The 26,499-nt window shown below is 65.0% G+C and overlaps 5 protein-coding genes across 8 annotated transcripts; 2 read left to right on the forward strand and 3 right to left on the reverse strand.

Moving 5' to 3' along the window:
• Positions 1-289: 289 nt before the first annotated feature.
• On the forward strand, positions 290-5,214 carry MAD2L2 (mitotic arrest deficient 2 like 2). The gene is made up of 9 exons (XM_041765286.1): positions 290-398; positions 657-708; positions 951-1,069; positions 2,008-2,079; positions 2,592-2,692; positions 3,440-3,534; positions 3,840-3,913; positions 4,404-4,496; positions 4,709-5,214. The coding sequence occupies exons 2-9, from the start codon at positions 669-671 to the stop codon at positions 4,748-4,750; spliced, it is 636 nt and encodes a 211-aa protein (XP_041621220.1). The 5' UTR covers positions 290-398; positions 657-668; the 3' UTR covers positions 4,751-5,214.
• FBXO6 (F-box protein 6) lies at positions 5,167-11,421 on the reverse strand. Of its 2 annotated transcripts, none has more exons than XM_041765282.1 (6): positions 11,286-11,421; positions 9,299-9,589; positions 7,277-7,403; positions 6,773-6,868; positions 5,736-5,871; positions 5,167-5,593 (listed from the first exon to the last, which is right to left on the reverse strand). In XM_041765282.1, the coding sequence occupies exons 2-6, from the start codon at positions 9,561-9,563 to the stop codon at positions 5,363-5,365; spliced, it is 855 nt and encodes a 284-aa protein (XP_041621216.1). In that variant the 5' UTR covers positions 9,564-9,589; positions 11,286-11,421; the 3' UTR covers positions 5,167-5,362. The 2 variants fall into 2 exon arrangements, with proteins under 2 accessions (XP_041621216.1, XP_041621215.1); XM_041765281.1 differs by lacking the exon at positions 11,286-11,421 and adding an exon at positions 10,842-11,161.
• On the reverse strand, positions 9,596-13,267 carry LOC121497823 (collagen alpha-1(I) chain-like). The gene is made up of 4 exons (XM_041767528.1): positions 13,250-13,267; positions 12,806-12,869; positions 10,460-11,131; positions 9,596-10,414 (listed from the first exon to the last, which is right to left on the reverse strand). Exons 1-4 carry the CDS (start codon positions 13,265-13,267, stop codon positions 9,996-9,998), a joined length of 1,173 nt encoding a protein of 390 aa, XP_041623462.1. The 3' UTR covers positions 9,596-9,995.
• On the reverse strand, positions 12,697-18,270 carry LOC121496725 (F-box only protein 44). Of its 3 annotated transcripts, none has more exons than XM_041765285.1 (6): positions 17,580-17,697; positions 16,812-17,100; positions 15,515-15,612; positions 15,220-15,315; positions 14,972-15,107; positions 12,697-14,129 (listed from the first exon to the last, which is right to left on the reverse strand). In XM_041765285.1, exons 2-6 carry the CDS (start codon positions 17,074-17,076, stop codon positions 13,969-13,971), a joined length of 756 nt encoding a protein of 251 aa, XP_041621219.1. In that variant the 5' UTR covers positions 17,077-17,100; positions 17,580-17,697; the 3' UTR covers positions 12,697-13,968. The 3 variants fall into 3 exon arrangements, with proteins under 3 accessions (XP_041621219.1, XP_041621218.1, XP_041621217.1); XM_041765284.1 differs by having other exon boundaries at positions 12,703-14,129; positions 15,486-15,612; positions 17,580-17,699; XM_041765283.1 differs by lacking the exon at positions 17,580-17,697 and adding an exon at positions 18,155-18,270 and having other exon boundaries at positions 12,708-14,129; positions 15,486-15,612.
• A 115-nt stretch (positions 18,271-18,385) lies between these two features.
• FBXO2 (F-box protein 2) lies at positions 18,386-23,877 on the forward strand. Its single transcript, XM_041765280.1, has 6 exons — positions 18,386-18,884; positions 21,674-22,057; positions 22,437-22,566; positions 22,638-22,733; positions 23,137-23,275; positions 23,431-23,877. Exons 1-6 carry the CDS (start codon positions 18,863-18,865, stop codon positions 23,563-23,565), a joined length of 906 nt encoding a protein of 301 aa, XP_041621214.1. The 5' UTR covers positions 18,386-18,862; the 3' UTR covers positions 23,566-23,877.
• Positions 23,878-26,499: the final 2,622 nt, after the last annotated feature.

The following is a 26,499-nucleotide window of genomic DNA, read 5'->3' on the forward strand; positions in this document are numbered from 1 at the left end:
TGCTCACCTGGGCCCCGCACCTGGGCCCCAGCAGCGCCCGCCCGCCCCTCGCAGCGCGGAGACCGCCCGGGCACATGCGCAGTGCGGCCCGCGCAGGTGTCCTGCCTCGCGCGCCGGGGGCGGGGCAGCCGGCGGGCGGCCGCGGCCTTCTCCCGCGCGGGGACCCTGCGCCCCGCCCCCGCCCAGGCCCCGCCCCCGCCGGGCCCCGCCCCCGCCCCGGCCGTCCCCGCGGTTGGCTGGCGGCGGAGTGGGCGTGGCCGAGGCGGGCTCTAGGACCCGCCGGAGCCCCGCGGACGTCACCGAGCGGCGTCCGGGCCGCGGGTTGAGCGGGAGGCGCGAGTGTCCGGCCGGGGGCTCCCCGCGCGGGGCCGGGCCAGGCGTCCCCGGGGCCGCAGCCGGTACGCGGGCGGGGGAGCGGGCGGGCCGCCGCGCGGGGCCTTCCGGTCGGCGGGTCCGCCTCGCGCTCGCGGGCCTGCGCAGCCCGCCGGGCCCTCGGGGCCGAGCCCTCCCGCGAGCGCAGCTCCGGCCTTGCCAGCGGCCGGGGGGGGCGCAGCCGCGGGCCTCGACCGGGGCGCCGAGTGCCCGAGTGCCCGGCGGAGGCGGCGGCCCCGCGGCTGCCCGGACCGTGGCACTAGCCCCGCTCCCGCCCCCCCTAGGTGGCGGTCAGGATGACCACGCTCACGCGCCAGGACCTCAACTTCGGTCAAGGTAGGGAGGCGGGGCCTGCGGGAAGGGGCGGGGGCCTGTCGTGACGGGGGCGGGGCCTGCGGGAAGGGGCGGGGCCTGCGGGAAGGGGCCTGCTGGAAGGGGCGGGGCCTGCCGGAAGGGGGCGGGGCCCGCGGGGCGGGGCCTGCGGGAAGGGGGCGTGGCCTGCAGTGACGGGGCGGGGCCTGCGGGAGGGCCCGGGCCGGGCCGGGGCTCCCGAGCTCTCCCGCTTCTGTGCCCCGCAGTGGTGGCCGACGTGCTCTGCGAGTTCCTGGAGGTGGCCGTGCACCTCATCCTCTACGTGCGCGAGGTCTACCCCGTGGGCATCTTCCAGAAGCGTAAGAAGTACAACGTGCCGGTGCAGGTGAGCCTCCACGCCGCGGCCTGGGCCACCGGGTCACCCCCGAACCCCAAAGTGGGTAGAGGGTGGATGGTGAACCCTCCTCCCACTCCCCAGCGGCCTGGCCTTGCCTCCTGCCCTCCTGCCTGGACTTTTCTTTCCATCCCTCGGACCTGGGAGTTCCCCTTGCCCCAGTTAGGGACCAGGCCCTGGGGTCAGACTTGCCCCCGGGGCATGGTCGAAGTTTGAAAGGGCTCCTGAGGTTGGTGACTGTTCCTCTATAAACCGCAGGGCCTTCTCTCTACCATCGATGCTTTGGGTGGTTTTAGGTTAAAAGGCAGACAAAGCAGTAACATGTGCTCCCCCCGCACCCCCCCACTCTCTAGAAGTGCCGGCCCCTTGGGCTCTAAGTAAACATTAGAATAATTCAGTGGTGGGAGCTTGAAGGGTATTCAGGGAAAGGAAAAAAGAATAGCATTTACCGAGCACCTTGTGTCCTGGGGCCTTATCTCGCGCACTTTGTCTCGACAAGTTCTTCCACAGATGAAGTAAGTAAAGCTCAGAGAGGGAGGTTAAGAGATTTGCCTGAGAACACATAGCTCTTAGTTTCAGCACGTAATTTTTGAAAATTGATTTAACTTCTGGATCCCTTCTCTGGGAGAAACGCCTGCATGCCCAAATACACACAACTTAGGGACTCCGGCCTCTGGAGGAGCCCACGGAGCCCACATTAGAAACGCCCACCGGTATATTAAGTGCTAATGTTGAACTAAATTCTTGAATTCTAACTTCTCCCTCTCCCTGGTTCATTCGCAGTTCTTAGCTCCATGATGGGAAGTCAGGGTCTTGGGCGGGGAGCCCCAGGGAGCTGCTGGCCTCTCCCCCTGGACTCCCGGAGGGGTGGCAGGGGGCTTCCCCGTTGGTGCCTCGGGCCTCACCAGCCTTCTTGGGGTTGTATGCAGATGTCCTGCCACCCAGAGCTGAACCAGTATATCCAGGACACCCTGCACTGTGTCAAGCCCCTCCTGGAGAAGGTGAGGGCACCAAGTCCCCCAGCCTCCCTGCCCCCAGTCTGCTCCTCCTGCGCTGCAGGATGCGGTGATGCTGGGACCGTGCGGAGTCCCCGTGCTCTGCACCCAAAAGCCTGTTTCCTGTACCCTGGAGACCAGCCTTGCCCAGGGACAGACCCCAGGGCAGGGGGGCCCTGGTTCCTGGAGTTGGCCAAGTGGCACTTGCCCCGGAGGGTTCTGGATTTTTCCCACATCTCTTTCTCTCCCTGCCCTCCAGTTCTGCTAGGCTTGTTCCCTCAGGGTTTCCTCCTTGTCTTGTCCTGCCCCTAAGAGTTACCCCCATGGGGCCCAGGCATCCCCTCCCCTCTTAGTCTGTACCCAGCAGGGGTGCCGACCTGAACTTCTCAGGGGCCCTCAGCCTAGAAGCCGAGCGGCGCTGTGAGTGTGCCCTCCCATCCTTCCTGGGCAGGGCGGTGGTGGCTGGTGGCGGTGGGTGGGCTACCCCGTTCTGGAGTAGGGGGTTCCTGCCCTTGCAGAATGATGTGGAGAAAGTGGTGGTGGTAATTTTGGACAAAGAGCACCGCCCGGTGGAGAAATTCGTCTTTGAAATCACCCAGCCTCCACTGCTGTCCATCAGGTAAGCGGCCTCTCCCTGGGGTCCTGGCTGGCTGCTGGGAGGCCCTGAAACAGCCCTGGTGCTCACCCCGTTAGGGCGCTCACCCCGTTAGAGCGCTCACCCCGTGAGGGCGGTGTCCTCAGGTTCCTACTGGGCTGCCCCACGCCTCTTTTCCTTCCTGCCTGTTAGGGCCCCTCTGAAAGCCCACCTCCTCCGGGAAGCCGGGTAAAGAGGAGAGTGACGAGGCAGGCCATCCTCACAGGGCCTGTTAGGGCCGAGCCACGGCCGGCCGCCCGGTGGTCTCCATGTAACCCGCGGTGTCCACACTGGAAATTCATAGTATCGCTGACTGGCTGGTCCTGGCCAGGGTCCCCCAGCAGGTGGCACAGGCAGGACACAGACCCAGTTTCCTGACTTCCCAGTCACACGTCCAGCCCACAGTCAACCAGAAGCTGACTGACCCTGGGCCCTGTGTCGGCGGGTCAGCGGCCGGCTTCCCGGGGTGAGGTCAGGGCACCGGAATCGCCCGCTTGCTGTGTGGCCTCAGGCAAGCCCTTCCTCTCCCTGGCCCTTTCCAGACTTCCTGGGGTGTGCGGAGGTTTGGGCTGCGGCCCGGTCTCCAGGTGATTTTACGTGTTGCAGACAAGGGAGGTAGCCGGGCCCCCAGGAGCGCACGCACTCAGACGCAGAGGGGGCTCTGCCCCCAGGGCCGATTGCCCGCTGGTGAGGGGTGCCGCTGTGATGGGAGACCCTCCTTTTCCCCTCCAGCTCAGATTCCCTGCTGTCTCACGTGGAGCAGCTGCTCCGAGCCTTCATCCTGAAGATCAGCGTCTGTGATGCGGTCCTGGACCACAACCCCCCAGGTGTGCTCACCCCCCGCCCTCGTCCCGGGCGTTTCCGTGGCTCCGTCTGCATTCAGGTCCCTGCTCGGCTGCAGCAAGCCGCCTCTCTTCCTTCCTGCCTTTTAGAACCTCTGGAAGCCCACCTCCTCCAGGAAGCTACCCTGACTCCTCCCTGGGTTCAGTCTCCCAGCTGACTGTGCTGCCTGGCCCTCGGCTCACTGTCTTCCCCTCTGGGCGCTGCCAAGCCAGCTCGGGAGGGGGGAGCCCTGACCGGCGGCAGGCAGGCAGGAAGTGGCCCAGCCTTGACCAAACTCTTGCCTCTTCAGGCTGTACCTTCACAGTCTTAGTGCACACGAGAGAGGCTGCCACTCGCAACATGGAGAAGATTCAGGTCATCAAGGTGAGATGAGAGGGGTCTGGGAAGGTGGGCAGGAGACAGCTGGCGGGCTCTGGAAACCAGGGGCCCGCGCTCGGAGAAGGGGGGGAATGTTGCCGCCGTTAGGGCAGCGCCTGGCATCCAGCGGGTTTAGCTGTGTGTTAACCGGGTGGCCACAGGCTCGCCGTGCCCCGCCCGGGCCCTCAGCAGAGGGGGTGGCGCCGTGCCTGCGGCAGCCAGCCCAGCACAGCTCCCGAGAGGCGGGGGGCTCTGCCCACCAGTTTCGCAGCTGGTGCTGGGGGCTTGTTAAACCACTTGGGTTCCCAGCCCAGCTCGGACCTGAGACCCGGCCTCGCCGGTGGAGGACCCGGCAGTCCGCAGAGCTGGGACCTCCCCGGTGATTCTGTGGCTCCCTGCAGCCTGAGGACCCCAGCTCTGGGCGGGTGCAGCAGCGTGAGCGCAGGCCGCTCCCGGCCTAGCCCCGTCCACCTCCCGACCTTGGTCCCCTCCCTAGGACTTTCCCTGGATCCTGGCAGATGAGCAGGACGTCCACATGCATGACCCTCGGCTGATACCACTGAAAACCATGACGTCGGACATTTTAAAGGTGAGCCGTACCGCAGGTGTGCTGAGGCCTCGCCGGAGGCCTGTGGCTCGAGGCTTGGAGATGACCAGGGAATGCCCGGGCTAAGGCTCCAAACCCCGTTCTCTTACCCGGCGGCTGCGCCATACAGCCCCAGCCGCGGGCGGAGCTGCGTGCCAGGGGCCGGGGGGTGCCGGCCGTCCTCCTGACCCCGGCTCTTTACTCCTGCCCCCTAGATGCAGCTCTACGTGGAAGAGCGAGCTCATAAAAGCAGCTGAGGGTGTGAGTGGCCCCGGCAGGGATGCTGCAACGGCTGGACGTCGGCCGGGGCCCAGCCTAGGGCAGTGCTGCGGGGCCACCCTGGTTTCAAGTGCTCTTACTGCCTCGGGGTATGGACCGGCCCCCCTCCAGCGCGGCGGGCTCAGGTCTGGCTGCCTTCGCGGACGAATTCGCCCCAGGAGGGCAGGGACGATGCTCGGACCTGGATTCCTTATCTTAGCTCCTGCAGTCTGGCCGGTCAACACGGTCTGTCTCAAATACTGTGCTGAGTGGTTTCAATAAAGGGCGCCAAGGGCCGAGCTGGGCTGTCCCCAACCGGAGCGGGGAGCGCAGGAGCAGCCGCTGGCCGGGGGGAGGGGCTGCCTCGCCGCCACAGTGCCAGGGCCTCCCGCCACCAGACCCAACCCCACGCTGGTCTTACTGAAAACGTTTATTGTCATAAAATGTCAGAGTACGTGATGGAGTTACCGCCAGCTGGTGCGTTTGCCCCAGGCTGGAAGTGGGACAGCAGCTCCCTAGCAGGGCCTCGCGCCCAGCGCAGCCTCAGCGGAGGGCACTGCTGCAGGTGGTTTGGTCCAGACACAGGATGGAGGAGTGGCTAGCAGACACGGTCAGTGGAGATGAAGCGAGGGGGGCAAGCGGGCGGCCCTCTCCCGGCCCTGTGTGTGCTCGGGCTGAGCGGGGGACCGGGCCGGGTCCCCAGTCACTTTAGGGCCGATGACGATGCTGCTGTTGGTGACGCGGGGCCCGTACCAGCCCGCCCAGAACTGCGTGTCCTGGCCTCCGTGCTGGAAGAGGATGTGGCGGACGCCGGGGGGGTAATCGGAGAAAGTGTGGGAGACCTGGCAGGAGGGCAGGGGAAGAAGTGATCGTCAGGGCTGGGGAGGAGCAGGGAGGCCGGCAGGCTGGGGCTCCAGGTCCCGGTTTCCTGCCGTCCTGGCCCCGGAGAAGCGGGTGGTGAGGGGCAAGCAGGTGAGGCCTCACCTCCATCCACTTGGCGCTGTTCCACTGATCGATGGTCACAGGCGGGGGCTCGAAGGAGGCCAGGACGATGTAGTCGGCAGAGGCCAGCTGCACTCGGATGTGATAGGTACAGCCACAGTCGGCTCTGGCCGCGAACCTGAGGGAAGGGGGGCTCAGGACTGCGTGCCCCAGACGAAAGGCGGCCCTGGAGGCAGGCCGCTCACCCACAAACTGGAGCCCTGAGGCAGACCGTCCTGCCCTGCCCGAGGCCCAGCTGACTTCCCAGCTCTCCGGGCCCTCCTGTGTCCCTGGGGTAAGCAGTGTGCAGGGCCGCGTCGGGGCCAAGTGGCAACTCCTTTGGGTGTCCAGTGAAGACGTCCCCTTAACAAAGCAAAAGGCTCTCCACAGAGATAAAGGCCTGGGCGGTGGGAGCTGTGTCCCTGGACCTTGTACCGGATCAGACTGGGGATTCCGTGGGAGATTCTAGGGGTGGCCTGTGTGATGGGGCTGGTACAGGGCCCACCTTGTGCTCAGCCCCGCTGTCCACACCCCTGCAGCTCTGCGCACTCCTCAAACCCCACCCCCTGCTTTAGAATGGTGGCCCTGGGGCCCCACGGGGATTGGGGTCCTGCTTCTGCTGTGGGCCACACCAGAACCTTGTACAGCCCTGGGCACAGAGCAGGAGCCTGGGAAGGGGCAGAGAGCTGCACAGAGAAGGGGCAGGGGAGGCAGGCGCAGAAGGCCTGTGAGCAAGGTCCAGGGCGGCAGGGTCCGGGTGTCTCTGGTGCTCTAGCATCAATTTGTGACAATTTATCTGTAGGCCTCAGTCTCCCCATCTATAAACTGGAATTAACACGTGCTGATGCAGGGTGCAGGAAGGCCAGGAGGTGTGAGCGGGCCGAGGGCTGGCTGGTGGCAGGGGCATGTGGGTGCGGGGCCAGGTGGGCCGGCTGCCGGGGCAGCCCCACCCTAGGACTTGGCTGGGCAGAGTGGGCGCAGCCTGTTGGTGCTCCCGGGAAGATGAGGGGACGATGCAGAACGTGGCCGGCCCCACTCACCAGTCCTTAACCACGATTTCAGGCCGGACCGTGTCTAGCAGCTCCTCCCAGTAGCCCTCGGCCTTAAGGTCCACCAGCTGGGACTTGAGGCACATCCTATGGAGCAAAAGGAAAGGCTCACGCTCCCAGGTGCACTTTGCATGGCTGGACCCAGCACTGTCCCCTGACTCTGCAGGACTGCTGCCCCTGGCTGGTGCTGGCCTACGGGAAACACGCACTTGTGTGGCGGCCTGTGGTCTAGTTCCATGAACTCGTGTTCCTAGAGGAGGAACCCGCAGACCCAACTTGCCCTAATCACCCAGGGGCCCTTATTCTTCACCCCCCACTGCTATTAATCTCGGCCACTGAGTTCTCCTGCTCTAAGAAGCGGGAGACTCTGAGCCCGTCTGGGAACCACCTTCCACCTTCCTCGAGCTGCACAGACAGGCCCTCACTCTGGCCTGAGATTTGGCAAAAGTCCCAACCCTCTTCCCCTCAACACTGCAGCCCGGTGGTTTATCTTACTCATAAGATGTGACAAAGTACTTCTTGACTTTGGAGTCAGGAAAATCTGTCCCGTGGTCTCCAGGGAGGCTCTCCACCTTCCATTCGTCTCCCCCATTGCAGTCAATTTGCCAGGACTTCATATCCTCTAGGGAAAAGCAGAAGCCGAGGTCAGAGCCCCGTGTAAAGATGCGGCCTGGTCCTTCCCGCCTGGGCTGGGCTTGCTCACGCTCACATCTCAAGGCGTGTACCCCAGCTGGGCCTCGGGGCGCCCAACAGAGTGCCCTTCCTCCCAACACGTTTCCACCTGTGCCGCCAAGTCACGTGTGGTCTGGGGCTTCCTCCCTCCCACCCTGTCCCTGACTGGCCTGACTCCTAGCATGAAGCTGGGGGGGGGGAGCATTACCAAAAGGCTAAATTAGCATTTCCTTCCTTTTACGTTGCTGAGGGGCTCCGGGAAACACCGAAGTTTCAGTTCTCAAAACGCAGTTATGAGGGGCCGGTGATGACGCTTCTGTCCTTAATGACAAATCTGTTTGTCCCAGTGCAAACCACTCACTTGCCTGCCATCTCCCCTGACACCCTAACTCTAGCTGAGATCTGAAGGGGCCCAAAGACTGATTCACCGGCTTGCCGTTGGGTCACGGGGACCCCCTCTGCCCAGCGCGGGAGGGCTAACCGACAGTGGGCATCCTGGGCTGGCGGCACACAGTAACCCTGTATTCTCACTGGGCTGGCCTGGCAGGTCCCGTCTCCCCCTTCAGGCTGAGACAGGAGGACCTTAAAAAAACCCAGCGGTGTTTCTCTACCCTGGCTTGGCTTTCCAGAACAATCGCCGAGGGAGCTTTTCCCAATTGGTCCTGTGCTCTACTAGGAGCCCGCACCCACTCCCCAGGTGCCCCGCGGCCTGCTGCCAGTAGAGAACGAGAGGAGTGACCCAGAAATCCAGGAGTGGGGCTGTGCCGAGCAGAGGCGAAGGAGAGACCTAAGCTAGACAGCTGCCAGCCCAAGCCCAGCGTGATCAGGGCTGCAGGCGGGCTCTGGGGAGCTGTGAGCTGAGTTGGCGGCCCAGCGGGGCAGCTTCTGAGCGGGATCTGGGGCAGGCAGAGATGGAGCGTGTGAGCCATGGTCTCTGGGGCCTCCGAGGGGCCCGAGCACCTGCATCAAGACCAGGCCCTGGCAACTGGCTGGTTCTGGATCTTTGGTGGGATGCTCATTCTGGGTCCCCATCTATAAAATGGAGCCAACCCTACTTATTTGGCCAACTCCTGGGGTCCTTGTGAGGATCAGAAGAGAAAATCGACAAGAGAGGGATTCTCAGTGTACACGCTGTGCCTGCACTGATTGCTGCTGTAGCCCCAACATGAAGTTTGGCGCCTGGTGTATAGTAGGTGCTCAATGAAAGGGGGGAAAAAAAAAACCCTGGCAAGTACAAGAGAATATTAAAAGCTAAACGGAGGCTTCAAATGATGTGCATGCAGGAACATCTGGAATTCCTCATTTCCTTCCTCTGGGTCACGGGGACAGTGGGAGGGAATGACCTTTGTGAAGCCCGCAGCCAGTGAAGTCCAGGACCTGGCACGGGGGAAGCCCTCCACGCACGTCAGGAAGCTTGGACCATGCTGGGGGGGGGCGGTGGGGGAAGGTGAACAAGCAGTTGGTTTGTTCATTCCACAAACATTTTTCGAGCACAGGCTGTGTGAAGGCGTCACTGGGGACACCGGGCAGAGTGGTGAGCAAGACCTGTTAGGCCCCTGGACCTTGGAGCTTGTGGCAAAGAAACAGCCCCGCCACCCTGGGCGAGAGCAGAGGCTCGCAGGCTCAGACAGTGCTGTAGAGACTGTAGAGGTACTGAGCAGAGGGGACGGGACAGAGGCGCGGGCCCACGGTGCTGAGGCGGGGGACGGGGGGCATCTGACCCGAGGGCGTTCGGTAGGTGCTAAGGGTGTGCGAGAACACCCCAGATAGTGTGGGAACCCCAGGGGCGGAGGCCCTGAGCTTCAGGAAAGGGAGGGAAGCAGCCCCGGGCGGCCCCCAGCCCACCTTCAGCACACGGGTTGCGCAGCAGGTTCCGGCGGAGACTGCACAGAAAGAAGAAGATCTTCCAGTCGGCCACAGGCTGGTCCCAGTCCTCGGTGATGAAGCCCTCCCGCAGGCACTTGCGCTTCCAGAGGGTCACCAGGTCGATGAGGTCCCGCCAGAGGCTGCAGACCGGGCGGCAGCGCAGCAGCAGCTGGCGGGCGGGGATGTGCGTGAACACCTCCAGCAGGATGCTCTCGGGCAGCTCGTTGATGCTGACCAGGGCCATGGCGGGGCGGCGGGGCGCACACAGGCCTGTGGGGGCAACAGGTTATGACCCCGACCCGGGACCTGGGACGCAGGACCCAGGAGCTCCTCATCCTCTTTTGCTTTGTGAAACAAGAAGAGTTTGAGCACCTTTCCAGGACTTAGTAGGCTGCAAAACTGTGGAGTGGTCACTGTCACGTGCATTTGAAAACATGTGATAAACATTAAGGACTTTAGGAGCTAATATTTAAAGAGACCCTCTCCCAGTAAAAAAATGATTGCTAAATTTTAAGTTGTTGGGCCCAGTGAGCTGGCACACCTGGCCACCGTTTTGTCGTCTGTGGCCCCTGCAGGAGGTCGTGGTGACGTTCTTTTAGTGCTGACAACTCAGCGTTAGTCTGGGGATGTAATAATGGCTTTACGCTGTAGGTCACAGCTTCCCTAGGGGGTGGGGCTAGTGCTGGCAACCGCATTCCTCTTCCAGGTCGCGCACTTTGGCCTGGAAGCCCGAAGTGATGAAACTCCCTCGTGGGGAGTAGCTCCGCCTCCGTCCCAGCTCGGGCATCAGGCCAGGGCCCACTCCTAACTGCTCAGACACTGCACAACAGATTGAGGGACCCTGAGCAAGGCTGCCCGGGGTTGGACCCCCAACTGCGTCGCTAGTGGGCGAGAGAGGCCAGGCCCTCCCAGCCTCCGCAGGGCCCGGGGGATCGAGCAGGTGCAGGTAAAGCTCCCCGCCCAGGGCCGCCGGGAAGTGCTGCAGAGCGTCAGGACTTGGGCTTCCCTCCCAGCAGCTGTGGCCGCCTGCCGCCAAGAACACCGGGTTTTGGAGCTTCCCACAGTGCCAGCAGCGGAGCCCTGCCCGGGGGAGCCCTGCCCGGGGGAGCCCTGTCCAGGGGAGCCCTGCCCGGGGGAGCCCTGCCCGGTTAGCCAGGTCACTGAGGGCCCCGGTGGGGGGGCAGCCCCGTCCCTCACATGGGCCTTGCCGGCTCCGCACCGGCTCCACGGCCCTTCTCATGTCGCACGGGGCCTCGGCCGAGGCTCGCAGGGCTCGCAGGGCTCTGGAAGCCTCGGGCCAGGCGCGCCTCCCCGACACGGCCCGGGCAGCAGTGCTGATGCGAAGGGTCCCAGGGGCCGGGGCTCCCGCGTCCTCAGGAGGAACCGGAGCCACCTCCAGGGCCCGGGCCGCCAGGTGTGCAGCGCGGCGCCGCCCGACAGCCCCCGGGCCCCGTCGCTGGGCGGGGCAGAGGCGACCGGGAGGACCGGCCCGCCCCGCCCCCCGCGCCGGTCCCGCGCGCACCTGGTCACCCGCACCCGCTCCCCTGCTTTCCGCCGCTCGGGGGGGCCGGGGCGAGGCGGGCCGGGGCTGCCCCTGTGCGGCCCGAGGCCCCGCGGGCACGTTCCCGCGCCCGCGTCTCAGTTCCGGTCCGTGTGCGGCCGGAGCGCGCTGCGCCCACTTCTCAAACGCGGAAGCTGAGGCTCGGGGAAGCGCGCAGCCGCCAGGGCCCGCGGGCGTCGGTGCCCGGAGGTCCGGACCCCCCGGCCGGCGCGCCCCCCGCGAGGTGCGGCCCGCGTCGCTCCCCGGCCGCGCTTCCCCGAGTCGGGGCCAGAGCCCGGCCCCGCGCGCCCCGGCCCGGCGGCCCCGCCCCGCCCCGCCCCGGCCGCCGCCGCCGCCGCCCGGAGCCCCCGCCCCGCCCCGCCGCCCCGGGGCCGCGCCCCGCCCGTCCCCCGGCTGGGCCGCCACCTGGACGCGGGCTCCGCGCCCCACGGGACCGGAGCTCGGGGTCGGCCTGGGGCCTGCGGCCTCCGCTGCGCTGCCGGCGGCCGGGCCCCGCCCCGCGTCACGCGCCGCGCTCCGGCCCCGCCCCCGGGCCCGCTCGCCCCGCCCCCGCCCCGGCCCCGCCCCACATCCCCGGCCCCGCCCCCGGCCCCGCCCCCCGGCCCAGCTCGCTCCGCCCCCGGCCCAGCTCGCTCCGCCCCCGGCCCCGCCCCCGGCCCAGCTCGCTCCGCCCCCCGGGCCCGCTCGCTCCGCCCCGCCTCCCGGCCCCGCCCCCGGGCCCGCTCGCCCCGCCCCCGCACCCCCGGCCCCGCCCCCACCTCCCCGGGCCCGCCCCCGGCCCACCTCGCCCCGCCCCCACCTCCCCGGGCCCGCCCCCGGCCCCGCCCCCGGCCCACCTCGCCTCGCCCCGCCCCGCCTCCCGGCCCCGCCCCCGCCTTCCCGCCCGCCCCGCCCCGGAAGCCAGCGTCTCTCGCCGCCGCCGCGGGGACCCCGTAGCCTGAACCTGCCTCCCCTGCAGGGCGCCGCCTCCCTCGGGGGATTCCCAGCCTTCTCCTCGACGAGCCTCCACCTCTGCGCAGCCCACTCGGGACTCTTCACCAGTTCCGTCGCTGTGGGGAGGCCTGCGGGCCTCCCGTCCCCCCACCCCCCGCTCCCCTCCCGTCCTAAACCCCCGCAGCTCCCCTCCCCTCCCACCTCTCCCCTCCCCCGCCCTCCCATCCCCCACCTCTCCCCTCCCTTCCCAGCCCCCCACCTCTCCCGGCCCTTCCTAACCCCCCATCACTCCCCACCTCCCCCCCTCCACCCCACGGAGATTACTGAAACTCTGGGCTGGATCCTGGCTTTTACCTTCATGAGGGCATGACCTCAGGTAGGGCTCAGCTTACTCAAAGGTGAAAACTTCTCTGCGTTTTTTAATTTTTTTTTTTTTTAATTTTTATCTATGATAGTCACAGAGAGAGAGAGAGGCAGAGACCCAGGCAGAGGGAGAAGCAGGCTCCATGCACCAGGAGCCGATGTGGGACTCGATCCCGGGTCTCCAGGACCGCGCCCTGGGCCAAAGGCAGGCGCCAAACCGCTGCGCCACCCAGGGATCCCTTCTCTGCGTTTTTGTCATTAATTCCTTTCTTCCCCCAACAAGTCATCATCAAGCACCTATGTGAGGCCACCACAAAGGGTCGTGCAGGCTGTGCACTGCGCAAGGGTGCCTGGCCCAGGCCACCTCGTTGACCCATCAGGGCTGCACATCCCCAAGGGGGCCTTTTGCTAACTCACCCCTATGGCTAGGGCTAGGGAGTGGTGTCCCTGCCATGTCCAAGGTCCCAGTCCAGGTACCATTGAGGTCATTGAGCACCTACTGTGTGCCATGAACCGTTCTCAATGCTTTGGCCTCAGCCAATGTCAGGGAAGCTCTTGGCAGAGTCAGACACGAGCGGCTGGGGTGGTGATGCACCGCGCATCAGCGTATTCGGGGGCCGCCTAGATACCCTGGCACGTCACCACCCCAGCCTTGCGGCCGGGCCTCCGGAGGGCTGCTGGGCGAGACGCTGGCTGCGGGTTAAGGGGTCTTAGGCCCAGGCCCTGCCGTAGCCTGGCTCCTGCGTGTCAGCCATCCCCCGTACCTTGGACAGAAGCCGCCCGGCTGTACCTTCTGCAGGTGCAGGGCACGACTTCCCACGAACCTCGCCTTTCCTCCCAGAAAGCACAGGGCACAGGTTGGGCTGGGAACACCTTTTATTTAGCTGCATGCAGCAGGGGCAGAATCAGAGCACTGCTTCCTTCCAGCAGCAGGGAGAGGCCGGGGTGCCCTCAGGCAGGGAGGGGGGGCTCTGGGGGTGGCGGTTCCAGAGCTGGGGGCGGGCATCCCAAGCTGCAGGGAAGCTGGCCGAGGCGTGGGGCCGACGGGTGGTCCTTGAAGGCCAGCCACTCACCTCACCCAGGGCTTCCATGCCCCACTCCTAGAATCAGGGTCTAACCCTACCCCCACACACCCTCGGTTACCATGCACAGGATTCCAGGGGTCTTTGGAGACCCAGCCCCCCCACGTGATGTCCATCTGACTTCTGGGACTTCCTGGACAGTGGGGTCAGGCCTGGCCTGGCCCCCACCCCCATCGTGGCCCTGCCCATGTCAGACGAGGCCTGAGCCTCATCCCGAGTCCCCTCTCCGAGCAGGCAGGCCGAGCAAGGAGCTTGGCGGTGACAGAATGGGACAGAAGACAGGCCGGCACAGCCCCCGTCCACTCCCAGGTCTGTCGAGCCACACGGTCACCTCTCAGCGTCGGCGCCAGCCAGGGTGTCCTGACTGTCCCTGCTCTGAGGGCCCCGGAGGGGAAGGCAGAGACACACATCTGGGTCATCTAGGTGGGCACCTGAGCCTGAGGAGCACTCTGGGAGGAGCCCGCGAGAATACCTCGCACCTCCCCAAACTCAGGGGCCCTGTTTCATAGAGGGCCCCCCTGCCCTCATCCAGGTTGAGACCTTGGGCCAGGAGCACTGGCCCCCCGTGGCCTGTGAGGGCCACACAAACTGAGAGTCTCCATAAAATAGGCAACGGGGGGTCTAGGGTGAACTAGGAGGTCTGGGGGAACCTGGTCCCCCTCCCCGTCCCTAACCCAGCCCTTCCCTGACAGCAGTCAGGGTGTGGGGGATCAGAGCTTGGGGGGTGTCAAGGCAGCGGGGGCCCGATGGTGATGCTGCTGTTGGTGACCCTCGGGCCGTACCAGCCGGCCCAGTAGTGAGTGTCCACGCCGCCGTGCTGAAACCAGATGTAGCGGACGCCGGGCGGGTAGTTGGAGAACGTGTGAGAGACCTGGGTGGGGACAGGGGGAGGGCGTGAGAGAGGTCAGGGGGCAAGGAAGGGGCCAAGGTCTCACTGCCGGACCAGGAATCGGCAGATCTGAGTTCTCGTCTGAACCCTGTGGTTTTGGGCAGGCTACTTCCCCTCTCTGCCTCAGTTTCCTTATCTGTAAAATGGAGCAAAATCTTCCCAGGGGCACTCCACAGGATGGCCCAAGCGCAGCTCAAAGGCACTGAAGGGAACTCTGCAAGCTGCCAAAAGATGTCCGATTACGGTCATCACTGGGCACGCGTGGCTATTTAAGTTGCAATTCATTAAAATCAGATAAAATTAAAAATTTAGTTCCTCAGTCACAGCAAACACTGGCTCGTATTCAAGTGTTCCACGGTCGCACGGGGCCGTCGACTACCGTACCGCACAGATGCAGACACAGACCGTTTCTAGCACTGGTCAGATCCGCAAACTATGGCCTAGGGGCCCACTGCCTGTTTTTATAAATAAAGTTTTATTGGAACACAGCTGGGTCCATAAAACTGCATTCGCTGCACAACGGCAGCGTCGAAGAGCTGAGTGGCGGTGACAGAGACAGCTCGGCCGGTAAGACCTAAAACACTTGCTTCCGGCCCGTTAAGAAAACGTTTGCCGCCCCCCCGGGTCTAGAGAGTAGTAAGAGCCGACGTTCGTGACCAGGAAGGGTCAACCGTCTCGGACGTGGCTTTACCAGCGTCTTTTCAGAGCTCGGGCGGCGGAGGCCCGGGTGAGAAGCAGCAGAGCTGGGATGTGAACCCAGGCCTGTGTGACTGCAGTCTCGGCCGTGGGCGATATGCCACCTGCCCTCTCCCTGGCCCACACACCTCCCTCCACTTGGCATCGCTCTTCTGCTGGATGGTTGCCGGGTCTGGCTGGAAGGTCCCCAGGGGTGCGTGTGCTGACGACAGGAGCTGAACGCACAGCTGGTACTTGGACCCGCAGTCCGGCCTGGCTGCGAACCTGCGGGCAGAGGTTGGAGGGCCCATCAGGGCCTGGGAGATGGGGGCAGGGTGGGGGTGGGGCGCCTGAGTGGCAGGCCCCCCTCCCCCAGACCCTCGCCCCAGGCACTCACCAGTCCTTGACCTCGATGTCCGGCCGTGTGGTGTCCATCAGCTCCTCCCAATACCCTTCGGCCTTGAGGTCCACCACCTGGGACTTGAGGCAGGTGCTAGGGGCGGGCAGAGGAGTGGGAGGGGCTGGGGCTCAGTATTAGGGCACTGGGGCGGGGGTGGGGGGTGGGGGAGAGGGCTAGGACTGCCCTTCCCAGAGAGGAGACCCTGGGGTGAAGTGACTTGGGTTTGCCCCCCACCCCAAGACTTCCCCAGCCTTGGATCTTACTAATAAGAAGTCACGAAGTATTTCTTGACCTGGTCATTGGGGAATTCCTTCCTCTGGTCTCCAGAGAGATCCTCCACCTTCCACTCATCACCTCCATTCACGTCCAGACTCCAGAATTCAAAGCCCTCTGGGCAGAAAGCAGAATTCACATCACAGGGACGCCCCCCCAGGGGTCTCTTTCTAGCCGGTGCCCCTTTCCCCCCCGGATCCTCTCCCTGGATCTCTGCAGCTGCCCTCAAGCCTCAAGCTGTGGGACACTGCAGGTCAGCGGGGGCTGTCTCCTATCAGGTGCTTCCTGTGTGCCCAGCACCACGCTAGGTGGTTTCCACTGGGAATCCCACGACACGTGCCATGGGAACGACCAGACCCCAGACCCCTCTGTCAGAGAACGCTCTGACGCCAGCCAGCCAGATCTGGGGCTGGTGGCTCTACCAACACTGGGCCGCATGACCTTAGATAAGTTGCTTTCCCTCTCTGAGCCTGGGTCGTGCCCTCTGTGACCTGGAGTTAAGAACAACAAGAGCTGGCAAGCTTTTTCTGTAAAGGGCCAACATATTTTAGGTTTTGTGGCCTACCTACTATCTCTTTTGCAGTCTTTTTTTTTTTTTTTTTAAATAACCATTTAAAACTCCCAAAACTACTTTTAGTTCCTGGGCCAGATTTGGCTCATGGACCATCGTGTGCCAACTGCTGGTCAAGAACATGGCTCTTGGGGAGTCAAGTGAGGCAGGCATCTGAAAGCTCTGGACAGCTTGGAGTCATTTCATTACCACTGGCTCCAGGATTGGGCACACAATGGGGAATGAGGCTCCCAAACCGTCCCAGTGTCGAGCCGAGGAGTTACAACACGGTAAGGGAAAAAGGGGGGGTCTAGACGATGTAGAGGATTTACCTGTTGTTGTAATATGCTGGAAAGAAGACTGGATCCCTCATTCTTCCATAAGTAAAATCCCCTTTCCACTCTGGGGAGTCCTAGTGAGCTTAGCCCTGGAGTCTGGGAAGCAGGCCAACAAAATATGGCTCTGACTTCCTGGTCTTGTGTCTTGGGCACACGTAGTCCCAACTGGACAACAGTCCCTCTCCCACAAAAGGTCACTGGGGAAATAATCTTAAGGATGGATTACAAAAATGCCACTCTTGGCTTCAGTTTGCCCATCTGAAAAACGGGAACGCTAGCAGCACCTACCTCTTAGGATTACTGTGAGAGGATTAAAGGCGTTAAACCATCCCAAGTGCCTGGCTCATAGGGAATGCATAGTGCAAGTCAGCTGCTATGGTGACAGTGTATGCGCCGGGGGCAGACGCCAGACCCACTGCGCACCCCACCTTCAGCACACGGGTTGTGCAGCAGGTTCCTGTGGAGGCTGCGTAGGAAGTAGAAGATCTTCCAGTCGGCCACAGGCTGGTCCCAGTCCTCGGTGATGAAGCCCTCCCGCAGGCACTTGCGCTTCCAGAGGGTCACCAGGTCGATGAGGTCCCGCCAGAGGCTGCAGACCGGGCGGCAGCGCAGCAGCAGCTGGCGGGCCGGGATGTGCGTGAACAGCTCCAGCAGGATGCTCTCGGGCAGCTCGTTGATGTTCCCCACGGCCATGGCGCGTGGCTTCTGGACGCCCCCCTGTGGTTATTGAAAAGCTCCGCTAGACACCTGCCGCCTCCCCAGAGCTGAGCGTGTGCAGCAGCCCAGGGTGGAGGCTGGAGGACGTCCCCATCCCGGCGCTGCCTTTACTACCTGGGGGAAATTCACAGCGCCTCTGCGAGCCTCAGTTTCCTCCTCTGTAAAATGGGACCAAGAGGGGTACTGAAACGGTTCAAATGATGTGACACAGCAGATGCTCTATAAAAGGTGATTGATTTGGGGGCATCTGCCTTGGGCTCAGATCATGATCCCAGGGACTTGGGATGGAGCCTCAAACCGGCCTCCCTGCTCAGTGGGGAGTCTGCTTCTCCCTCTGCCTCTGCTCCTGCTCTCTCTCTCTCTCTCTCTCTCTCTCTCGCTCAAATAAATAAAACTTTTTTTTTTAAGGTGATTGATTTTACTGTCACCTCACAACAGCCCCTAAAGCATGCTAAGGAGCCCCAGAGGGGTGCGAATACCTGCCCAAGGTCACCGAGACCGGGGCAGAGGACAGAAAGACTCTTCTGTGACTCTAGGGCGAGCCGCTTCCAATAGGCTTTAGAGCGTCAGTGACAATGCGCAGTCCCCGGAACCGTCCTGCAAGTCCTCAAACGGAGGAGGGAGAGGGGCTGAGGCTGGAGGCAGGGGGGCCACCGGCTCTGACGCAGGTCCTAAGAGCTCAGCGACCTTCTCAAGGCCGCAGAGTAAACGACCCGCACAGCCGGGAGCGGAGAGGGGTGGGCGATGGGGAAAGGCCCTTCCTGCGCTCCGACCTCCGTGCGGGACCCCGCGCACCTGCGGCCTCGCACCTCGCGTTGTGGCTTTAAATGCCCTCCCGCCCCCCCCAGCCGGGGCTCGGACCCTGCGCAGGCAGTAGCGACCCCAGCCCGGGCTCTCGGCCGCGCCGCGCTGCCCTCCGAGGCCTGGGCCTTGTCCGCGCCGGGCCTCCCTCCCGCAGCGCCCGGAAGCCGCCCGCCCGCCGGGCCCCGGCCCGCCCGCGCCCCCTGCACCCCCGGCGCCCCCCGCGCCCCCCGCGCCCACTCCCCACCGTCACCTGCGCTCGGCCGCCGCGGCGGGTCCGGCTCCGCGGTGGGGCTGAGCGGGCCTCGGCCTGCGGAGCTGGAGCGTGCGCCCCGCCCCCGCCGCCAGGCCCCGCCCCGGCCCCGCCCCCGCCCGCCAGACCCCGCCCCGGCCCCGCCCCCGCCCGCCAGACTCCGCCCCGGCCCGCCCGCCAGGCCACGCCCCGGCCACGCCCCCGCCCGCCAGGCCACGCCCCCGCGCCGCGTCCCCCACCGGGACGTAGGAAAATTACCTGGGGGGGCGCGTGGAGGAGCCTCGGGCCCGTCCCTCCCTCCTCCCGGGCTGCGCGCCCCGCACCCTCCGCCTGACCCAGGCTCGCCGCCCCTCGCCTCCCTCCCCCGCACCCCTGGAGCGAGCTCCCAAACCGGGCCCCGCACCCCGCACCCCGTTGAAAGACCCGAGTCTCGACCTCTCCCGGCCTCCCGGGCCCGCCGAGGAGCCCGCAGGCTGGGCTGGGGCCGCCGCTCCCGACTGCGGGGCGGCCGGGCGCGGGGCCAGAGGCGGGGCGGGGGCGGGGGCGGGGGCGGGGGCGCGGGCGGGGGCGCGGGCCTTTAAGAGGCGCGGCCGGCGGGGCCCGACCGAGACGCGGGCAGCGCCTGGACTCGCCGCCGCCGCGGGACTCGGGCGGCCCCGCAGCCCCGCAGCGCTCCGGCTCCTCCTCTCCAGACCGCCCTCCGCAGCGATGGACGGGGACGGCGAACCAGGTACCGCCGCCGGCCGGACGCGCTCGCCCCGCCCGGGGGGTCCCCACACGCCGCAGAGCCCTGGCGCCGGCCGAGAGCACCGTCCTCCGTGGGCCGGGCCTGCAGAGTGCCAGGCTCCTGGGGCCTGTCTGGGGGGCAGAGGAGTATCCGCGGTCTGGTGCCCGCCTGCCCGCTTCCTGGGGGGCTGCTGGGTCGCGGCTGGGGTGACCTGCGATGACCTGGGATGCAGAAGGCTCTAAGCCTCTTTCTTCCATCAACTTCTCTCATTTGCCGGCTGGGGCCCTTGAGTTGTCTGCGTCCCCACGATTTCTTGGGGCTCCCGGCCTCTCCCCACCCCACCCCACCCCAGTCGTCCTCCCGGGCTCCCCTGTCTGCTAGGGCTGCTCTCCAGCTGGGTGGCCCTCACGGAGAGTTGGGGCACGGCCGTCGCCTATGCTCAGGGCCCTCTGAGACTGCCCAGTCATCTCGTCTGGCACCCAAGACCCCCTCGCCCCAGCTCTTGAACTCCCTGCTGAGTCTGTAGGGTTGCCTGCTGAGTCAGGGTGGGAACAAGACCTGCCTGCACATTCCCCCACCCCTGCCCCAGCGGGCCCGGCCGAGACTGGGTGGTGAGAGTGGGCCCTGCTTGGAGGAGGCCTCAGGAAACCCTGAGGTACGCTCAGGTGGCCAAGCCTCTCACCTCCAGCCCTGAAACTCCCTGCTCCCAATCTGTGACCCCCTTGCCACACCCTCTACAGGGCCCCAGCGTGGGCTCCTGCGTTTTCCCAGGGCTCAGCTATTCCCTGGACTCCAGGGCCCAACGCAGGTGAGTGAGTCAGCCTGGAAGGCAGCTTCCAGGGCCCAGATAACTTTCCGACAGCAACAATGTGGGGAGTTGTGTGTGCTGGAAAGGGGTGGGGGGGCCTGTAATCAGATCTGGGGCCTGGAGTGCCAGGCCTGAGGCCAGGAGAGGGGACTGGGCAAGGTGCACCTTTCGGGGGAGCATCAGGTGTCCACCAGGGCCAGGGCAGGGCAGGGCAGGGCAGGGGGAGGGGTGGCGAGGTGAGGATACTGGGCCCAGCTCCCCAGAGAGCTGAGGGCAGCAGGACAAGCAGGTGATGTGGCTTCGGGGCCTGGCGTTTCCCTCTGTGCACACCCATTGTGCTCCGGTGTGACTTGGGGGAAGCTAGTAGGCCTCTCTGGGCCTCAGTTTCCTCTTTGCAAAAGGGAAAGGAAGGGGAAAAGCTAATAATGAAGGAAAGTGCGATGCTCGATTAGATTCACTGAAAGTTTAGGAGGATGGACTGTGCACTCTGGGCTCCGAAGAAGAGGTAAACCCTGCTTCAGCTTGAGGGTCTCACCGTGGAAGGGGGAGAAAATGCTGCGTGTGGGGAGGGAGGTGAAGCGCTGCAGGCCCGGGGTCCTGGCAGCACCCAGACTTGGGTCTAGGCCTGGCCCGTTCCATCCCTTACTGCTCAGCCTGTTTTTACCGCCGCCTGGGCTTTCCAGGCTGCAGCCCAGACCCCTGCCCCCCTTCCTAGGTCTGAGAACTCTGGCCTCCCCCCTCACCCGGAGTGGCCCCATCTCCCCGCCACCGCGTCCTCCTCCTCCAGAGACACTGTGCACTCAGGATCCGCTTACTCAAGCTTCTGAGGGCCCGGCTGAGGCCGGCCAGGTTTCAGGACACAGTCCAGCCCACGGCTCCTGACATCCGTCCACCTCCTTGCAATTTAGCGTGCCCTGGCCCCTCCTCGGGGATCGGAGCCTCAGCGCTGTGGGAATGGCCTGGCACCGTGATCACTCCCCTTTCATCGAGGGCGAGGAAACCGAGGAAACGGAGGGCTGGGGATGGGAAAAGAAGGGAGTGAGAGGATCTTCCTTCCTGCAGGACTCACTTCGTCTCCCCGTTCCGTCTCCCAGCTCTTTCTACGAGCCCCCTCGTCACGCGGCTGTGCTCCCTTCCTTTCAGGCCTCAGATCCGCACGGCCCTGCCCTCATACTAGCAGTGTAACCTCGTCAAAATCAAAATCATAGCGGAGCCTCCAAAGTCAGCACATTATTTTATTGAGGGCATGGAGGCTAACGGCGGCCCTGGAGCTGGACTGCCTGGGTTCAAGTCCAGGCCCCGACCACGCATTCGCTGTGTGATCCTGGGTTGGTATCACCTCCCTGTGCCTCGGCTGCCCCACCAACAGCCGCCACTGGAACAACCTCGGGGAGATGCCATAAGGATTTGGAGTAAAGAAGCCGCTTAGAACAATGCCCAGCTCTTGCTTAATGCCCAGTAAACATTAGCTGCTGACAGCGTGCCAGGGAGGGTTCCAGATGCCAGGCACCGGGATGCAGCAGTGAGTGTCCCGGACCCAGTTCCGGTGCTCTTGCCCTCAGTCTAGTCCCCAGAGAGGTGTCTGCAAGCCAACATGCGCCCTAGGACAAGAGCTAGGAAGGACGGGAGCTCCACGGAAGCCCGGGAGCACTCCCCAGAGGAGGCAGGGGAGCGGGGGTGTCGGGGCCGCAGGGATGTGTGATACAGGGATGGACTCGCTCATAGTCACACTGTTGGTTGCCACTGTCTGCTCGGGTTTTGTGGGCGCAGGGACCACCGAGGCCTCTGGGGCCACTGCGGGCCTGGCCTCCCCAGGCCTCTCCCACTGGGCCCCAGTCCCCCCTGGGTACCAGTCTCTGCACGCAGGAGCTGCGGTCCGGCTGCGATTGCGCGAGGGTGCGTGGGGGGCAGATACCCGACACATGGGGGTTCTCAGGCTTGGGGGGGACAGTCTGAGCCGAGCCCCCCCCACCCCCGCCTGCAGAGAGCGTGGGCCAGCCGGAGGAGGAGGTGAGCCCCGAGGGGCAGCCGGAGGAGGCGGAGGCGGCGAGCGGCGGGGAGGAGCGGCCGGAGGCAGAGGCGGAGGCAGGGGCGGAGGCGGGGGCGGCCGCGCACCTGGACGAGCTGCCCGAGCCGCTGCTGCTGCGCGTCCTGGCGGAGCTGCCGGCCGCCCAGCTGGTGCAGGCCTGCCGCCTGGTGTGCCTGCGCTGGAGGGAGCTGGTGGACGGCGGCCCTCTCTGGCTGCTCAAGTGCCAGCAGGAGGGGCTGGTGCCCGAGGGCGGCGCGGAGGGCGAGCGCGACCACTGGCAGCAGTTCTACTTCCTGAGCAAGCGGCGGCGCAACCTGCTGCGCAATCCGTGCGGGGAAGGTGAGGGGCCGCGCGCTCCGGGACCCCTGTGCACCGCGGCCCAGCAAGCCTGCCCCCCCCCCGCCCCCGACGGCTAAACCAGGGGAGGGCGCGGCCCCACGCCCCGCGGAGCGCCCCCAGCAAACGCGTCCCCGCTGTTGCCCTCTGGCCGCCTGCGCCCTGGGGCCCCCTTCCCGGGTCCTTCCACCCTGGGCGAGCTGGGGCGACAAAGGCCCTGTGGCCGACGCCCCCAGGAGGGTGAGAGACTCTGGGGGAAGGACAGGAGTGCCCCGGACCTGCGCGCCCCCACCGTGCCCCCCCAGGTGTAGGAGCAAGAGCAGCCCCTCCGCAGCCCCCGCAGGGCGTGGGTGACCAGGGTGGGGCTGTCGTGTTCCCACAGAGGACCTGGAGGGCTGGTGCGACGTGGAGCACGGCGGGGACGGCTGGAGGGTGGAGGAGCTGCCCGGAGACTGTGGGGTGGAGTTCATCCACGATGAGAGCGTCAAGAAGTACTTCGCCTCCTCCTTTGAGTAAGCAGACGGGGGATGGAGGGCCGAGGGGGGAGAAGGGCCTGCTCTCCCTCCTAACTCCAGTTCCCCAGGTGGTGTCGCAAAGCGCAGGTCATCGACCTGCAGGCCGAGGGCTACTGGGAGGAGCTGCTGGACACCACTCAGCCCGCGATCGTGGCGAAGGACTGGTGAGCGGCTGGGGATGAGGATGGGCCAGGGCCGTGGGGAAAGGGGGGCGGGGGGAGGGGGCAACATGGAGCTGTTCCCTGGAGCGGCTGTGGTCCCGGGACGCCCGGGTTTGCAGGAGAAGGTGGAAATGCACCTCCTCTCCGGACTCTTAGGTGCTGGCAATTAAAAAAAGCAGAACGTGTCACCGCGAGCTGCCTTTTAGCCTCCAAAGTTGGGTCTGGCCCACCCGGGGTGTCGTCCTTGGGTTTGGGCCTGGGCGAGTCCTTGCTCTCTCTGGCCTCAGTTTCCTTATCTGTCAGCCGGGGACGTGGGTGGAACCGGCCCGCCGGCGGGGTGGGGCAGAGAGGAGGACTGGGGCAGGCGGGGCCGCAGTGGCGGCCACTCGCTCCCTCCCTGGGGCAGGTACTCGGGCCGCAGCGACGCGGGCTGCCTGTACGAGCTCACTGTGAGGCTGCTGTCGGAGCACGAGGACGTGCTGGCCGAGTTCAGCAGCGGCCAGGTGGCTGTGCCCCCCGACGGCGACGACGGGGGCTGGGTGCAGGTGAGCCCCCTGGCTGGGGCAGGGCCAGGGACAGGGCTCCCCGAAGCCCCGCCCACGGCACCCACCCAGGCTGAGATGGGGCGGGCTAGTGCACCAGGGTGGGTGGCCCGGGGAGGCCTCGGGGCCCTAAGCTGACCCTCCTGCCTCCGCCTCAGATCTCCCACACCTTCACTGACTACGGGCCCGGCGTCCGCTTCGTCCGCTTCGAGCACGGGGGCCAGGACTCGGTCTACTGGAAGGGCTGGTTCGGGGCTCGGGTGACCAACAGCAGCGTGTGGGTGGAGCCCTGAGCCACCCTGTCTCCGACCTCGGCCGCCCCGGAGGGCCAGAGGCTGGGGTTACTTAGGCCTTAGCTGGTAGCATCCTCATCTGCCCCACCTGCACCCCTACCTGCACCCCCACCTACTCCTCTCCCGCCCTATAGTCCAGCCCCACACCCGGAAGGAGCGGTTGTGTTGGCATCTATCTGCATCTGGAAAATAAGATGGGGGAGGGTATGGGCCTGGGCTGGGCCCACCGCTGGATCCCCTGCACCTAGCACAGTGCCTGCCACAAAGCGGGCGCCTAATAAATACTATTTGTCCAAGGAAGGAACAAATGAACAAACGGATGAGCGAACCCCGCTCCCTTTGCATCCTTCTCTGTCTCCCGAGGGCTCCGGGCCCAGCCTGGAAAAATACTTGGTGGGGCTCCAACTGCTCTGGTTTCCAGGGGCCCTTGGGCCGGTGCAGAGCCAGCCAGGCCCGGGCGGGCCGGACAAAGGCTGGGATTGTGAGGGCGAGGAGTGGGGAGCTGGGCCTGGCGCCTGACTGACACCCAAGCTGCCCAGAGGCCAGAACAGGGTGTGTGTGGGGGGGTTGCCCTCCAGACCTCTCTTGATCCCCTCCAGTTCCTTTTTGAGGGCAGGATGGGGGGGGCAGCACCTCACCGGGAATACGAATTCCCCCAGGCCCAGGGATGGATGCCAGCCGCCGGGGTGGGGATGGGGAGATGGGCAGGGCGGCTGGGGGAGCAACCTGGTGCCCTCTCAGTTCACGCACACCTCATGCTGTCCTTGCGGGCCCCGTGTTGGACTGAACGGGAGTCATCAGCATCAGGTCTCCGATGGTTTCCAAGCCCTGCCCAGAGGCTGGCCCCTAGCACTGCTTGAGGAGAAGGGGCAAGGGTGGGGTGCCAGGGAGTCCCCCCCCCCCCGGCAGCTGTCAAACCCAGTCCTTCCCCAGGACCCTCAGCTGCTGGTCCCCGGGTGGTGGGAGTGAGGGGAGCCTCCACACACTGTTGCTCTCCTCTCGGAAATGGTGAGGAATGACATTGCCGAGGCCCCCTCCAGCTCTCCTTTGGTTTGACCCTGCTGTCACCTGCTGGCCAGGGGGGATTGTAGGTGAAGCTGGGCCACCTGCATGTGTTCCCGGGTTCACTCATTCACTCCCGAGTCCAGAAGCCCCAGCCCTGGGGCCAGACTCTGTGCAGGGCCTTGAGGTTCCAAGGGTGAGGAAGACCCTTCTTGTCCCAGAAGGACGAGGCACCTGGGAAGAGATATCCAGTGTCCCGGGGTGGGGGACTCTGGTTCCGAAGGCATCCTCAGCCTGACAACCCTGATCTCAGAGAACTCCCAGTCTGAGGGTGGAGGCACAGCCCCTGCCCCATGGGCACCCTTCATCCCTCCTAGGGGACCTCACAGTCCGATGAGGGAAGGTGCCGTTCACACCTACCCGAGTTGCCAATCGGGGAAATCGATGCTTTGATGAGTTTGAGAGCGCCGTGAAGGGAGAGGTCACCTCTATGAGCTTCAGGTTCACACGAAAGAGTAATAGGCGAGGTAGTGCTCTGGGCAACGGACTGGGGGGGCGTGGGGAGGCCCCTGGTGGGGAGAGAACTGGGACTCGCCTGGAGGCTACAGGAGGAGGCTGGCTGGAGACTCAGCATGAAAGGCAGGGCTTGTGTCCAGGTGCCTGTGGGGACCAGGTGTCAGGGCTGTGATGTGGGGGCATGGAAGGTGCGCATGGAGGAGCTCCCCCTTGTGTGGGGCATTCAGAAGAGGGGGCACAGGGATGCCCGGGGGGCTCAGCAGTGAGCGTCTGCCTTCGGCCCAGGGCGTGACGCCGGGGTCCTGGGATCGAGTCCCGCGTCGGGCTCCCTGCATGGAGGCTGCGTCTCCCTCTGCCTGTGTCTCTGCCTCTCTTTCTCTGGGTCTCTCATGAATAAATAAATAAAATCTTTAAAAAGAAGACAACGAAGAAGGAGAAGAGGGTCCCACGAGGGGGTTGGGAGTCTGGACTGGAGATACAGGATGTGCAGTGCATGTGGCCCCGGCCACCGGTGAGGGTTGGGGACCAGTGTGGAGGGAGGTGAGCGGGGGCACAGAGAAGCCTCAGGCTCTGGGGCCACCACGGGGCAGACACAGCAGCCAGGGAGGCGGGGGTGGGGAGGGGAGGAGGACGCCAGCCCAGCGAGGCCACTGAAGCCAGTCGTCTGCTCTCAGAGGAGGGAGCTGGAAACCCAGAGACCAGATCCTCTGCCCGAGGGCCCCAGGGCACAGGACCCCCAGAGGAGACCTGAGGGGCTCCAGACCCACTGTCCCCAGGTACCTGGCACTAGAGGGCTGGTTGGACCATGGCTGGTATGTAGCTTGGGAGGACAAGACAGCCACCCACGCCGTCCATGGGCTGATGCTGCAGGGTTGGGGCCAGAAGAGCTCACTGTGCACAGGGCACCGCCCTGGCCCAGAAGGAGGCGGGGAGGGGGGCACAGCACCGCTACCCCTACTGCACGTGAGGGCACTGGGGAGCCGAGACTGGGCAGCTGACACGCCGGCCAACTGACTCCTGCCCCCCCCCCAGCTGCTTAGAGGACTGCAGGGGGCAGCTTCCTGAAAGCACCGCTGTCCATCAGGAGGCGGACGCTGCGCAGTGTGGGTAGCAGACCGTGAGCCCCAAGGACGAGGGCCCCTGCGCATCAGCTACGGAGGGGCGCACGCTCCCGAGGTGCCGGGTGATCAACCAGTGTATCGCCGGGGCCGGTAGAAGCAGACGAGGGCTGTGCCCCCGGAATACACGGGCTGGACGGAGACACTTAAACCCAGGCAGCTAAACACAGCGAGCACTGGGTGTTATACTATACGTCGGCAAATTGAATTTAAATGCAATTAAAAAAAATAAAAATAATTAAATTTAAAGACGGTAAAAAAAATGCATAAGATGATTATCATCAACACGGTACAGCAC

This window comes from Vulpes lagopus, chromosome 8 (genome assembly GCF_018345385.1).
Source record: "Vulpes lagopus strain Blue_001 chromosome 8, ASM1834538v1, whole genome shotgun sequence".
In the NCBI taxonomy this organism is placed as follows: Eukaryota; Metazoa; Chordata; class Mammalia; order Carnivora; family Canidae; genus Vulpes; species Vulpes lagopus.